Source organism: Bufo gargarizans, chromosome 6, assembly GCF_014858855.1.
Source record: "Bufo gargarizans isolate SCDJY-AF-19 chromosome 6, ASM1485885v1, whole genome shotgun sequence".
In the NCBI taxonomy this organism is placed as follows: Eukaryota; Metazoa; Chordata; class Amphibia; order Anura; family Bufonidae; genus Bufo; species Bufo gargarizans.
In genome coordinates, this window is record NC_058085.1 from 68,968,144 (window position 1) to 68,982,535 (window position 14,392).

The 14,392-nt window shown below is 46.7% G+C and overlaps 1 protein-coding gene across 2 annotated transcripts in view; it reads left to right on the forward strand.

Annotated features, from left to right (window-relative positions):
- The first annotated feature begins 582 nt into the window (after nt 1–582).
- Nucleotides 583–14,392, forward strand: part of SEC14L1 (SEC14 like lipid binding 1) — a 42,480-nt gene continuing 28,670 nt past the window's right edge. For both annotated transcript variants that reach the window (XM_044296994.1, XM_044296995.1), the window contains exons 1-3: nt 583–708; nt 8,742–8,825; nt 11,611–11,703. In XM_044296994.1, coding sequence (XP_044152929.1) covers nt 11,641–11,703 — 63 coding nt within the window. In that variant the 5' untranslated portion in view covers nt 583–708; nt 8,742–8,825; nt 11,611–11,640. The remainder of the gene's footprint in view (nt 709–8,741; nt 8,826–11,610; nt 11,704–14,392) is intronic.

Genomic DNA, 14,392 nt, shown 5'->3' on the forward strand with positions numbered 1-14,392 from the left:
AAGCTGAAGACTCCTTCTACTGTGCAATGGTGAGGTCGGTGTACTGCAGCTCAGCACCCAGTAAGTGGGTATGGCTGTGGGTCCTAGAACGCCGCCATGAAGGGAAAATCTAAAAGGCGTCGCGGCTACCTCATTCTCGGGATCGGTGGAGAGTCCAGGGGTGGGGTCACCTAGCGATACGCCGTCACTTGTTAACTATTTTAAAGCATTCCCAGCCTTTAGGCGAAAAAATATGAATCATACCCTGGACAAGCCCTTTAAGGAACTGCATGCCATTTTACATCTCCAGCCTTTCACAACAGGTATGACTATAACCACAGCAGGCAGCCTGTGTACGCCTCATGCAGGTCAGGAGGACTGACTGCTCTCCCCCCACAACACATAATAGCGCAAAGAAGACGCGTCCCTGCGACACCCTTCACCTCAGGCCTCATTCATAAACCCCCCCCCCCCTACGTCACCCGCTGGGAGGGGCCACGCGGGCCCTTTTTTTACGGCTCCGCCCAGCATCTGATGTTTCTTACGTCACGTGACCACGACGTAGAATGTGAAGAACAGATGAGAGAAGGGGCGGAGCAGACTATTATAATCATTGACGTCACGCCGTGTCTTCTTGACGCAGGCGCGGTCCTGAGCGATCGGTGGCCGGTAGCACAGCAGGACCAGAGCCCGGCCGGGCGGATACGGAGCCGCTGCAGCAGCTTCAAGGTGAGAGGAGGCTTGTGGTGGAGATGGAGGGGATTAACGGCGCCGCCCTGTGCCGGTAACTAGGGACCGGTGTGTTATATAATGGTGGGAGAGCTGTGACATACATGTTGGGGTGGAAGATATACACTAAACTGTAATACTATAAGCTATGGTATATTATATATAGTGCTTGTTATTTTTTTGCAGTTCTGTATGTATATTACATGTGTGTTCTGTATATGGAATTACTTATGTTATTGTAGTGTGTGTGTGTGTGTAGATTTATTTATATATATATATATATATATATATATATATATATATATATATATATATATATATATTTCTCCGTATACATACACACAAATGTATACAGTACAAACACACATGTATGCCGTGTTCATCGTACAATGTACAGCAGTACACATACCATGTTTACATCTATGTGTGTGTGTGTGTGTATATATATATATATATATATATATATATATATATATATATATATATATAATATACACAGCATGTACATGCACTGTTGCTGAATGAGTACTGCGCTCATTCATATTCGTCAGCCACGAGGACCGTGAGACACTTATGCACAGACTGCAGTTATTGATTATGTGAGGAGTTGCTGGTATGATGGTTGTAGTAGTCAGCTGCGCCGGAGCCGCGCTGTTTACGTTGTAGGTCAGTGCGACTAATGCACATGTTTGTTTTTGTTACATGGCTGGGAGCTGTATATGTGAGGGTGCGTTCAACGTTACTTAGGTGTGGGCAGGGAATGACCCCCAGGTATTTCCATCATATCTTAGGATTGGTTGTTGGTCCCACCTCTGGGACCCCCACTTATAGTGAGTGAAAGGGCCGTAGCTCTGGTGTAGTCCTGAACCCCCCTTCTATGGTTGCCCTGCACAGTGGGTGGCATGGAGGCAGAGTTGGACCGGTAATGGAGGTCAGACCCCCCCCCCCCCCCACCCCCACCTGATTGTAAAAAAAAATAAATAAAGTCCTATCCTAGAAATATGCATCAATACCACTTTAAGAAAGGTTGAGTAATTTTGCTAGTACATTGCATTACTTATCATGTACTGAACCTGTCCTAAATATGCTCCAGAGCTGTTTTCGCAATTCTTATAGGAAATTGTCAAACCTTTGTTAGCGACATAGCTGAGATGCCACAATGCAGTTACTTCTCAGTGATCTCAATATTTCTGGCATATTCTACAAATGACCAATAGTTGTGGGTCCGATAGGCACTCGGCTATTTCTGGCACCCCCATATAAGTGAATGGAGAGAGTCATTCTTGAGAGGTGCAGGTAGGACCTATCTGACATTTGTGGCATGTCCTTTGGATATCTCAAGCTGGGAATACCACATTAACTGGTGAGGTGTAAAGGATACTCTCCCTAATAAAAGCCTTGTGTAGTAGACTTCGATCCACCGGAAGAATTCAGCTCTGAAGCCTGCAGACTTGTTAATGCAGCTGTTGGCTGAAACAGGATGTAACTGAAGATCAGATGTACAATGTGACAACTTCTTCCATCAACCCATCTGTAGATTATGGAATGGTGTTCACAGGTATGCTCACATTTATAGGGGTTATGCCATAATTGATATAAAAAAAACTGCCACAGCTTCTAACAGAACATACGGCTGTTCACAGTTGAAGATTTAGTAGTAAATGTTAATCAAATCCTTTTATTCTGGTAGTACTGGCCGACCATCTACTGTCTATTGGGCTGATGGTAGATTTCCAGTTCGTGGAGAGTCAAAAACCACAACCATAAAGTGTCTGGCAGCAGCTTTCCTTGCTCTACCCATTCATAACACATGCACACTTGGCTGAGGATGCATGTGTATGGAGGTTCAGGAGAGAAAGTCCGGATGAGCCCGTTAAACCGATGTTACAATTGTATGACTAACCTTTGGGCCAGGTGGACACGCCATCTGTTGTGGTCAATAATGCTCTGTACATGTGACCCTGGCCTGCAGCAATCCTGACCGGAAAGTCAACACTTGTTATTTACTTGGACTCCCGGGGAAGGGGGGGGGGGGGGGGAGAGGGGAGATCTGTACACCTGTTTCTGACAAGTTTTTGACACCTTCATGACTGTAAGAAGTGTCTGTTTTTGACACCTTCATGACTGTGAGGGGTGTCGAATCCACTGCTCCATGATGGAGAGGTTCATGACACCACCGACAGATGCCAAGGATATCAGGTATTGGTGGAATCAGCCCTCCATTAAATGGATTGTCCACTCCTTTTATATCAGATCTGCAGGGGTCCTATTCCCTTCAATGGGAGCAGCACTGCAGTTACCAGCTTCAGCCACTACACAGTGTATGGCGCTGTGTGCTTCCAGCGCTGGAGTTACTGTAGACCAGCTGGTGGCTCGGAGTGCGCGTGGTCAGACCCCCTTCAGATCAGATCTTAATGGCCTATCCTTAGGACACGCCATCAGTGTAAAAGGAGCGGACACCCCCCCCCCCCCCCCCCTTTTAAAGGTGTTCTCCGGGAATAAACAAAATTAAAATACTTAAATATTATACCTTTAATTAGTTATAATTGCTGCAGCCTTAGGGCTCATGCACACGACCGTATGCCCTCCGATATTATGAGTGCGGGACAATAGTCCCGAGGGGGACCCAATCCGCACAGAATTATAGTAACCTGTGATGCTGTGCGCTCCCATGAGCACGATGTATGCCGCTCCGGGACATATGGCCCGCTCACAGACCGCATGTCTCGGAGGGCATACGGTCGTGTGCATGAGCCCTTACTGTCATGGATTTTTCTCCATCGTCCTATGCTCTCATAACATGTAGAAAATGCATCAGATTTTTCCAGTTTCGAATTGAGGACATCTGATAAAGGTGTGAAGACCAGATCACAGTGGACCTGTCACCTACTCACAATCTCTATGAACTGGTGTGCATAGGTCAGGCCCTCTGGCTCCTAATGGTTGATTGGTTTTATGCCGCTGCAGTTGGTAAAATAACCAGTATGTGCTGGTCACAGGGCCCCTTCTGCTCCTCTTGAAGGTACGTCCACATGGGACAGATCCGCCGTGGACGTGCCATTGCTGACATGAATGCGGTGTATCTGCAGTTTGACAATTTACATCCGCACTGGATTTCAACCTTTGCCATGCAGAAAGTAAAACCTGCAGCGTTTATGCTATAGATTCTGCATCAAAGTCTACCCCCTTTGGTGAGGACTTGGCAGCTCTGGAATTCCTGCTGACGCTGCGGGACGTTTGCAGCGGATCCGTCACGTGCAAATAGTAAGATAGGGAGGTCGCTGGTGACAGATTCTCTTCATAGTGGTTGTCCCATCTCGCACATTGGTGGCATATCGTTATGATATGCCACCAATGTCTGATGGGACTTGCACCTATCTCTGGAACGGATGGCGGACCGGGCATGCAGCCAACACTTGGCTACTTTCGGCACTCCTATAGAAATGAATGGAAGGTGGCCGCTCAGGGACAAGTCCGCTTTCCTTCACTTTGCAGCCTCCGTTCTGGAGATGGGTGCGGGTTCTACCTCTGAGACCTGCATCTATCAGACATCGGTGATCTCGCCTAGCGGTATGCCACCATTGTCTGAGATGGACGAACCTCTTTAAGGGATTTCCCTTCATGACCAGTTCTTCTTTAATTTAAAGCTGGCCTGGTGATCAGATGATCGCTGTGGATCCACGTCTTAGGCTACTTCCACACCAGCGTTCGGGGCTCCGCTTGTGAGTTCCGTTTGAAGGCTCTCACAAGCGGCCCCGAACGCTTCCGTCCATCCCTAATGCATTCTGAGTGGATGCGGATCCGCTCAGAATGCATCAGTCTGGCAGCGTTCAGCCTCCGCTCCGCTCAGCAGGCGGATACCTGAATGCTGCTTGCAGCGTTCGGGTGTCCGCCTGGCCGTGCGGAGGCAAACGGATCCGTCCAGACTTACAATGTAAGTCAATGGGGACGGATCCGTTTGAAGATGACACACTTTGGCTCAATTTTCAAACGGATCCGTCCCCCATTGACTTTCAATGTAAAGTCTGGACGGATCCGTCTGAGGCTACTTTGACACTTAGAAATTTTTTTACAATATAATGCAGACGGATCCGTTCTGAACGGATCCACCTTCTGCATTATATGAGCGGATCCGTCTCAGATGGATCCGCTCTGAACGCAAGTGTGAAAGTAGCCTTAAACGATAAGCGGTTATTACCCAGGGGAATGTGCGGCAGGCAGGGGAGTTGTGGTATTTCATGGCAGCCGTCCATTGGGCATGTCGAAAGGGATTGTCTTAGTAAGTCGTCCCTTTAATTCTGCTCAGACTTTTTGTTCCTGCAGCATTGATATGTGAATTTGATCTTAGGTTTAGGATCTCATCCAACCAAAAAGGCTGCTCGAGCAGAGAGACCCCCCCCTACTGTCTGAGGGGGTTCCACACTATGAAACTGGTGATCCCCTTTTAAGAAACTGTAGTGTTATGCAGGGCTGTACCTGAGAAGGAATTTAATGGCAGGACTGGACAAGTCCCAGGAGTCGCGGGAACCAGCGTGCCTTCACAAAATGAACACGGTGACGCATTCCCGTATGTCCTTTCTTTTGAGGTCAGTGCATGCATGTCTGCAGTTATCCGTCCAGATTGCACTGCTTGGCTCCTGACCAGCTCGTCTACGTCAGGTTTACTGCATCGTATAGCTGCTGCACCCTCAGACGGGAGAATATTCCCCTTCAGGACATGTCTGGTGCTGGAATACTGGTTCGTGTGTTGTCTTATGGTATAGGTGATGTATGCCCGAGTGTGTTCAGCTACGACGAAGAAGGTTTCAGAAGAATAATACAGGGACGCAAAGAGCCTGCAGGTTTTGAGGTCGAGTTTCCATCCAGGAGTCAGGCTTGTGTGGCCCGGTCATAAGAACTTTCCTAGACATCCATACAAAAACGAGGGAAAAATTATACTTAAGGGTGCACTCACACAATCGTATGAATAGGTCCGCATCCATTCTGCAATTTTGCGGAACGGGTGCAGACGCATTCGTTTCAATGGGGTCGCAAAAGATGCGGACAGCATCTGTTCCGCTCCCCCGCAAAAAAATATATAGAGCTTGTTCATCAGAAAATGACCTGCTGTTTAAAGCACTTTAGCACCGCTTATCATATGTACAGCGCTATGGAATGAATGGCGCTTAAATAATAAATAATAATAATGTTTTAACCTATTTTTAAATAATTTTTGATGTTATTTTTAATTTTCCATGTCACTTTTTATATTTAAACTAATACCAAAAATCCTGCAGTTTTGTGCACTGGCCACTATGTCTAATAATTGGCGCCACTTCTTGGTCTGTACAGATCACTTTACTGCAGTTATCTGCGTATCATTGCAGGTAGGATTAGAATGGCAGATATCACCTCTGTGTTTAGATAAGACAGAATCCACCATTTACAATAGGTGATTGTCAAATCTTATCTATTCTTTCCTTGTACAGTGACTGAGGTCCCCCTCCTGTCCATTGTGTCTATGGCCCATGGGGCTGCCGTAAAGCAGCCTTTCTAAATGCAGTTAAAAACGGCTCGAGCCAGATAGCCGCCCCCATCATCATGTTCAGGAAATAGAATTAAAAAAAAAAACTACAATCAGAAAGTAAAAACGGATTAGGAAAAAAGGAGTAGCTAAATTTTTGGTGACACATTTCCTTTAAGTGTTTTAAACTTGTAGCACTGGCGAATATTTTTAAGTTGGCAAAGGTCCCTCTATCTCCCGCTCCAGATCCGGGTTCTTCTTGGCATCTGATAGTATTTCCTGTGTCATCACGTCATCTGTGCCGTGTGTGAGGTGGGCAGGCTGACTGGCCTGAAATGTGAACTCAAAATATTAAAAATAAATGGATTTAAAAAATGGAAAAGCACAAAACCACTGCAAGTAAGTCAGGAATAGCTGCTGGAAGGAGCTTCTTCCGGGTCCAGAACAGTAGACACATGTAGAAGAAAAATAACAGGATGATGTCCTCGCCTGGCGTCCATAGGAGCAGGGCACGCTGGCGCAGGTGAAGAGCCGCACAGAACTGTTTGGTGTTGAAGAAACAGTGGTTATGTTTTTTTCTGGCAGCTGACTGTCATTCTGCCCGTGACGGTTTACTTGACATTGCGGTACTTTGTGCATAACTTATGTTCTGTACGTCTTTCATACTCTGTTTCTTGAATAAACGTTCCTTTTTAAAAAAAAAAAAAAAAAAAAAAAAAAGGGGCAGCACAGAGCATGTAGTACCGCACTTTGGTATAATAGACCACCAGCCACTGCATGCACGTCCGTCATATAGATGTCTTACCATTGAAATGGCCATGTTATTTTGTTGGATCTTCCAGCCACATGGGCCACAGACCAGTAGTGTCTGGCATTGTATGTTGAGTCTGGTTTCAGTATTGCCCAGGAAGGACCATTGTGTGCTGAAATTTATTGTATCCTGAGGCCATTGTAGCTGCAGGGACCGCTGTAAAAATACTTTTTTCTATCTAGACAACCCCTTTAAACAAATTTGTCACCATGGAAATACAAACACGGGAAGGAGAGAGTTTTATCTGGTATCGTCAGACTAGCATCTGGAACGAAAGTCTTCAGATGGTGTGCATCAAGCAAGCTGGATGCTTAATTGGGACGACTCGTTTTAAGAGCATTCGGCTGCCTTCCTCGGGTCAAAACCTGAGAAATGGAGCTGTGTACGGTCATGAAACGCGTAGTCCCAATGAAGAATCCAGCTTGTTTGATGCACACAGTGTACAGCCACGTTCCTTTTCTCGTGTTTTGAGTTCTTCCATGTTTGGAGGGTCACACACCAGCTTGGCTATCTAATGATGGCACAACCACTAGACGTGAGCACTATTCCACCTATTGTCGTGTGATTCCATTTGCCTATAAACATTACTTCCTATGTTCCGTGTATGATTATTGTTTTGCAACCCTGAAAATATGGTGCCGTCTAGAGGAATCGTGGTATAGAGCAAGAGGAGCTGAGCAAATTGAATTAGGTTGTATTTTATTCATTCAAAACTCTGCGTCCCTGTTCCCCTCACGCTACTCAGCCATGACAGCAGATCGCATCATTGCTGTCTGTACTAGAATACGTAGTGCTGGAGCGATGATACATGAGATATGCTGGCAGGCTGAGCAGCCTGACAGCACATCTCATCAGACTGTAGTATGGCGAGGCTCCCTCACAACACCTAAGCGACTAACGGTGTGGAGGCAACCCGTCCCAGTGAGCTTCTAGGACTGGCTGCTGAAGCCCCTTTCAGATGGATGATGAAATATTAAAATTAGTCTGTGTTCTGATGGTGAACACAGATGCAAACAATTCTTGCTAGATGGTGCATGCTTCAATTTTCTCAGTTTGGACACCCATTGAGTTGATTAGGTGTGTTCAGGCTGGGTGCTGCCCGTTCTAAACTCTGACAGCACCTGGATGGGAATATCGGGGGATCCAGCCCTCCATGACAAGTGGTAGTATTGTCCACTCTCCAGAGCCTCCATGCTTCTTGCTTAGTAAGGCTAGGTCTACACGACGACATTTGTCACAACAATTTTTATAATCATAATCTACGGTGTTGCACTGCGACTGAAAAGGATAGTCTATGATGACATACTGCGGCGCGACAGTCGCAAAAAATCCATGGATTTTTCAGTCGCAGTGCGACACCGTAGATCATGATTATAAAAATTGTTGCACGACATTGGTGCGACAAATGTCATCGTGTAGACCTAGCCTTACTAAGCAAGATGTTGCAGTGTAGTTGTGCCCTATCTGTCGCGCAGACCTAGCCTAATAGACAGCTGTTTTGGTCATAAATTCTCTATAGTTTGCGTCATACTCCCTGAAGATGGCCTTGTGTGTAATAGGGGTGGGGAGCTGCAGCTGTGTGTATGTTCTGGGCCGGGTGCATGCTACATGTCAGCTGTACTCCGCAGCACACGGACTGCCTGGAGGCTGGAGATGTCACTTGGTGTAGAATAGAAATCTGTGATGTCAGTAACGTTATCTCCTCTTTTCTCTTTGCAGATGTGTTACGTGAAGCCTGCACTTTCTAGATCTCTGCGCGACTCCTCCATATAGTCCAGAACTCTCCTGTTTCTTTATTTTTAGGTAAGATATATATTAAAGGCTCTGATGCTGGAGTTACTCGGGTGTTAATTTGACGTTTCGGAGCCTGGTTGATGTTGTGCACCGGAGATGCCGAATGTGTTCAGGAGGACGAGGCCGTGCATTTCTGTTTGCATCTGTGCATGTCTGCGCTCAGCCGTCTAATCCTGTCCACACACGGCATGCTTCATTCACTATTACTATTTCCACATGCCACGTCCTCCTTGCTAAGGGTGAACCCCGACATGAATTCAAGTCTTTGAATCCTTGACGTTGTCCTCCACTTGCTGTGTTCGGCTCGGCCAGTCCAGGCAATCCACTCCGCAGCTGTGCGGATCTGTGTCCTGCCTTGAACTCTAAGCTGATAATCCTTACAGGCACTGGTATGTTATACCAAACCCTCAGCGGTGTGAACGTAGTACCAGGGAAGCCCCTAAATGTGAAAAAGAATGTCTGATCCATGGGCATCCCAGCTCCGGTCATGCAGTGTTTGAATGTCATAGCAGCACACTTGCTACATTCAAAGTCTAAGACGAGGATAGCTGAGTGCAGCGCTTGACTGTTTCTATTGACCTTAGTGGAGCAGCAGGGTACTCCTCCTCGCTGTCCACTGAGGTGGAATGGGTGATTTAGGACACCATAGGGGTTCCTGTCAATAGGTGATAAAAGTCCAGGAAATGTTACTAAAGCCACTCATAGACAAATGCTGCATTATTTAAAAAAACGCAACCTGTGCAGTTTTCACTGCTTTTTGTGAACAGGTCTTTATAACCCTTTATCACCACAGTTACTTACCTGGCTTACAGCAGAACCTACGGGGAACGTACTCAAGCTGCTTGTCCGCCGAGTTGTTCATTTTCGGCTTATTATTTTCCCATCTAAGACTGTTGTGCAACCTTGCGCTCGGTAATCCTGAGATTTAGGAAGAAAAGCTTTTAGCTAGGAATGAAACATTCATGAAGGGCTTTCAGAACGCCTCGTACTTTGCTAGAAATACTGGAAACAAATGCGGCTTTCTTTCAGTTAATCACCTGAGGTGCGGTTATATAGGAGAGCAATCATCCAACCCACACTGCACTCGAAATAGAAAACCGTGCTGTGTTGACATGTACCCTATGGATCTGAAGCACCCACGGTGCAAAATTTGGGTCCAGGGACATTTTAAAGGGATCCGTTTCTTTTGGGTGGCCCCAGGAACCTGTTGGCAAATAACTGACCATTGTGGGTCTGGTATCTTTGGGGGGCAAGCAGCGGGTGGCTGCACATTTGTCCTGCAAGTGAGATAGGGGTATTACAAGATTCCTATTCAAATAAATGGGGGACCATATAATACATGGGTATGCTGAAATTTCCAGGACTGTGCTTCTTGCAGTGGTCTGCTTATTAAAGGGATTGTGAGAAGAAAGGGCAGGGGGGTGTTGGCTGGTCCTGGCCCCCTGCTCATTCTCCTCCAGGCCTGTGATGCTCCGATGGCCTCCCTTCCTTAAAACATCTGGTATGACACCACCTGCAGCTAATCACTGGCTGCGGTGGTGACCGGCTCACCGTACGTCATGACAAATGGTCACGTGACGAGGGGATCTGGTTGATAGCGCAGCCAGTGATTGCCTGCAGGCATCATCAAACCAGATCTTTTCAGCAAGAGAACACAGGCTGGGAGGAGAAGGAAGCCAACACTAGGAAGCACAGGTCCAACCCAGTGAGGGTGTTTGCCACCTCCACCATTCTTGCACAACCCCTTCTTGGCATTTATGTAGGTGCTTTTATTAGAATCCAACAACTGAACACAAGAAATGGTCCACACAAAAATGATGGCCAACGTTTCCCTCCCTCCTGGACTTTGGTCACAACCTAATGTGGAATATGGAGACCCTCGTATACAGACAGTTTTTTTTTTTTGTTCCAGCCAGTTGGTACATGTGTGTCTCCATATTTCACAGCAGGCTGCGACCAAGGTCCGGGAGAGCCTCAGATGTTGGCAGTAGTTTCTGCGTGGCCCATTTCTTGTGTTCAGTCACTGAATTATGATAAAAGCACCTCCATTAACTGCATTGCCTTTTTGAGTGCAGTCGTTTTACAACTATGCATTGACAGGGGTGTTACCCTCCTACAGCGCACCATTTATGATCCAGACATGTCAGAAAGCTTTTATCAGTGGGGGTTTAGGTGTTGCTATTTTAACCCTCCACCCCACTAGCCGCTAAAACGCAGTCACTGAACTGCTCATCTATCTGAGCGCTGCACCCCTTTGGCGTTCATCACCTCTGATCGCATGGTGTACAGGCCTAATAGGAGTCCTATATGGTCCATACACCACACGCTTGGCTTTTACCCAAGGGTTTCTTCAGCCAGACGACAACTTATCAGTAAGGCTGGGTTCAGACCTGAGCGTTTTACAGCGCGTTCCTATGCACAGTAAAACGCTCAACAGGCAAGAACCAATGATTCCCTATGGGAATGGTTCTCACCTGAGCGTTTTACAACGCGTATGATCGCGCTGTAAAACGCCTGACGCCCCAAGAAGTACAGGAGCTTCTTTGGGGCGTCTTGTCGCGCGTTCCCGTACTTAAACTTCAGCGGGAACGCGCGAAAATGGGCGTTCGCTTGTCTCTGTATGCGCGATTGCAAACGCCCGTATAATCGCGCATACAGAGCGTACGCTCAGGTCTGAACCCAGCGTAAGTGATGGCAAATCCTACCAACATGTCATCACTCCTTGCCATTTACAGGTCTAAGACCATGTGGGTTGTAGTACACATTGCAGTAACCTGTTTTTCTCCCTCTGCAGGTGTCATACTTTCCACAAGACCAAGGCACCATGGTGCAGAAATACCAGTCACCCGTCCGGGTGTATAAACACGGCTTTGAGTTAATTATGGCGGTAAGTGTTAACACTTTTATCCACTTCTATAAAGTTCCTCGGATGCTTGGATCCATCCATTCTGCAGCTTCGCCAGGCTCTTAATGTATATTGCTTGTATTATTAGCGTTTTCTGGGAGGCGTCCAATATCGTGCGCCGATGAGTACTGTATCTTCTATTTCTGTCCCAGCTTGAAATAATATAGGCCTGTAGGGTCTACAACCTCGATCTGCCTGCTTTGATGTCATGTAAATCCAGCCCACAGCCAGGAAAGTAGATTTGCAAAGCTTTTCACTTAGGTTTGAGACTGCAAGGCTTTTTTTATTTTATTTTTCCCTGTAGTAATTTGCCATGAAAATCCCCTGCAGCTTTAGCAATGGGATTTTCATATACGCCATACTTTCAGGTTGACGAGGAATGTGCTGCCTTTTTAAAATAGATTTTCATTATGTCCACTTTTTAATTTTTTTTTTCAATATTTTTTTTTGCTTTATTACACTAGTCGTTTTTTTTTTTGTGTCTTTCAAAGAAAATGGGTTAAAATGGGCTGTATCTGTTATTGCAGCTCAGTCCTATTAAAGTGCTTAAAGGGGTTTTCTGAGTGTTTAATACTGATGATCTATCCTCAGGATGGATCATCAGTATCTGGTCGGTGGGGGTCCGACTCCCAGCATGCCCATCGATCGGCTGTTTGAAGAGACTTCCACCCTCTGGTCAGCACCGCGGCCTTCCCTCAGACCAGTGACGTCACACAGCTCAGTCCCATTCAAGTGATTGGGGCTGCGCTGCAAAACGGAGCACATCCGCTATCTATTGAACGGCGCTGTGCTTGGTAAGCTCCGAGGAGGCTGCGGTGCTCAATGAAGATCTTCAGACAGCTAGTTCAGGGTCAGATGCTGATGACGTACCGTATCCTTAGATAAGTCATCAATATTAAATACTTGGTAAATCCCTGTAAAAGGGTAGTCCTATTGGGGGGGGGGGGGGAGGGGAAGAAATACTCTCTCTAAATAAGGACCCACTGGCTACCTGATGATTTCTGCAAGTCCAGCAGCAGAAATCCCAAGTGATCTACTGTTATCGCCAGGCTGAGATGCTGGCGGCTGCCCATCTGTACAGCAGTGGCCACTGCAGGAAGAACGGGGTATTACATAGTGGCCGGTCAGTCCTCAGAGCGGTTCTTTGCAGACGCTCTGGGTAATGGAGTGTTCGGAGCAGGAAACCTAGTTCTGTCTCATGATGTTCATGTGACCTAACAGTGCATGTAGACAGGGTTTGTTCTAAGAGGACAGCATAAGTTATGGTTTGATCTGGGACATATTTAATGATACTGGTTCATTTTGTATGTAGTGTGGGTCGTGTTCATCAGGACCGGCTGCTGAGCTGCAACCACTTTTCCTGCCCTAAGACCAGGACTGACCTGTTGCAGCTCACCGCCCCTCTTCTGTATGGATTTATCTTTTCTAACGTATTGCCGAAAATAACGGCAACATATTGGGCTCCGTGTCAAATGACTTTGCTGTGCGACTGCAGCTTTCCAGTTTATGGCTGTTTTGTTAATGTGGTATTACGAATACAATCCGACCCCCACCCCTCCCCCTCTGCGATCCTGAGAATTCTGCTTCTGCACTGGGGCCCCATTCATTTTAGAGGAGATGCGCTGCTTTGAGAATAAAGGCTATATATATGAATCGGCGCTGCACCCCTCCATTCTCTGGATCGGTGGAGGTTGCAGAGGTCAGGTCCCCCGCCAGTCATGTAGTAATGGCATGTCCTAGCAATATACCTTCACGTCACAGTATGACTGTACCCCGGTAATGCATTCTTTATACCGTGACATGCCAATAAATCATGCATAGCTTCAGTTTAGCCTCTCATTAATGTGTATAGTCAGTCCTAGATCATCGGGGACGGTGGATATTTTCCAGTTGTCCCACATTCCAGTGTAAGAAGCATTTGCTGCAGAATACGAGATCCAGGCTTTTAAGGGTTAATGTGGATTCAGATCAGCTTTGGTCATGCCTTATATGTGTGGTAGGGGGGTTGGCACATCTTCCTGCTCATTTGTATTCATAAACCACATTTGCCTTGCGTGCAGGTCAGTCTTTTGCAAATTCCAAGCAAGGCAGAACTGATCTATCGGGTTTTATGAAACATGATGTGAATTTACAGTATGCGCGCTTCGTCGTAGCGGTGACTGGAAAGTCCTCAGAAACTGGAAATGTTTGTGGGTGGCTCAGGATGTGGAATGTGGGAGGCTGGGTTTATCGAGAAACCAGTGGCTGTCAGCTGCTCTGCGCGCTCTCACCAGAACGTCATGTTCTCAAGCTTTCATCTATGCTTCCGGAGAGCCAGAACACTGAGCACCCTGTAAATAATGGGCAGGCTCACGTGGCTGCAGCAATCCAGGATATTCGGAGTGACCCGGTATGCGTCTTATGGGTGCAGGTTTTTGTTCTCGGGATTCCCATCTAGTTAATCACCGCTAGTGTCATGTTCCTGCTTTTGTAAATCCGATGGTAAAAGATTTGGGTGCACTGCAGCTCTATGCAGAAGAGCATAGCCGTCCATTAATGCGCTGTGGGGATGAACTTGGACGCTCACCAAATTCTACTCGTTCATTACCGGCATAGGCATTTCACACTCGCGTTTGGTGCGGATCCGTCATGGATCTGCACAAACGCATCCGTTTGTATTATCTTTAACATA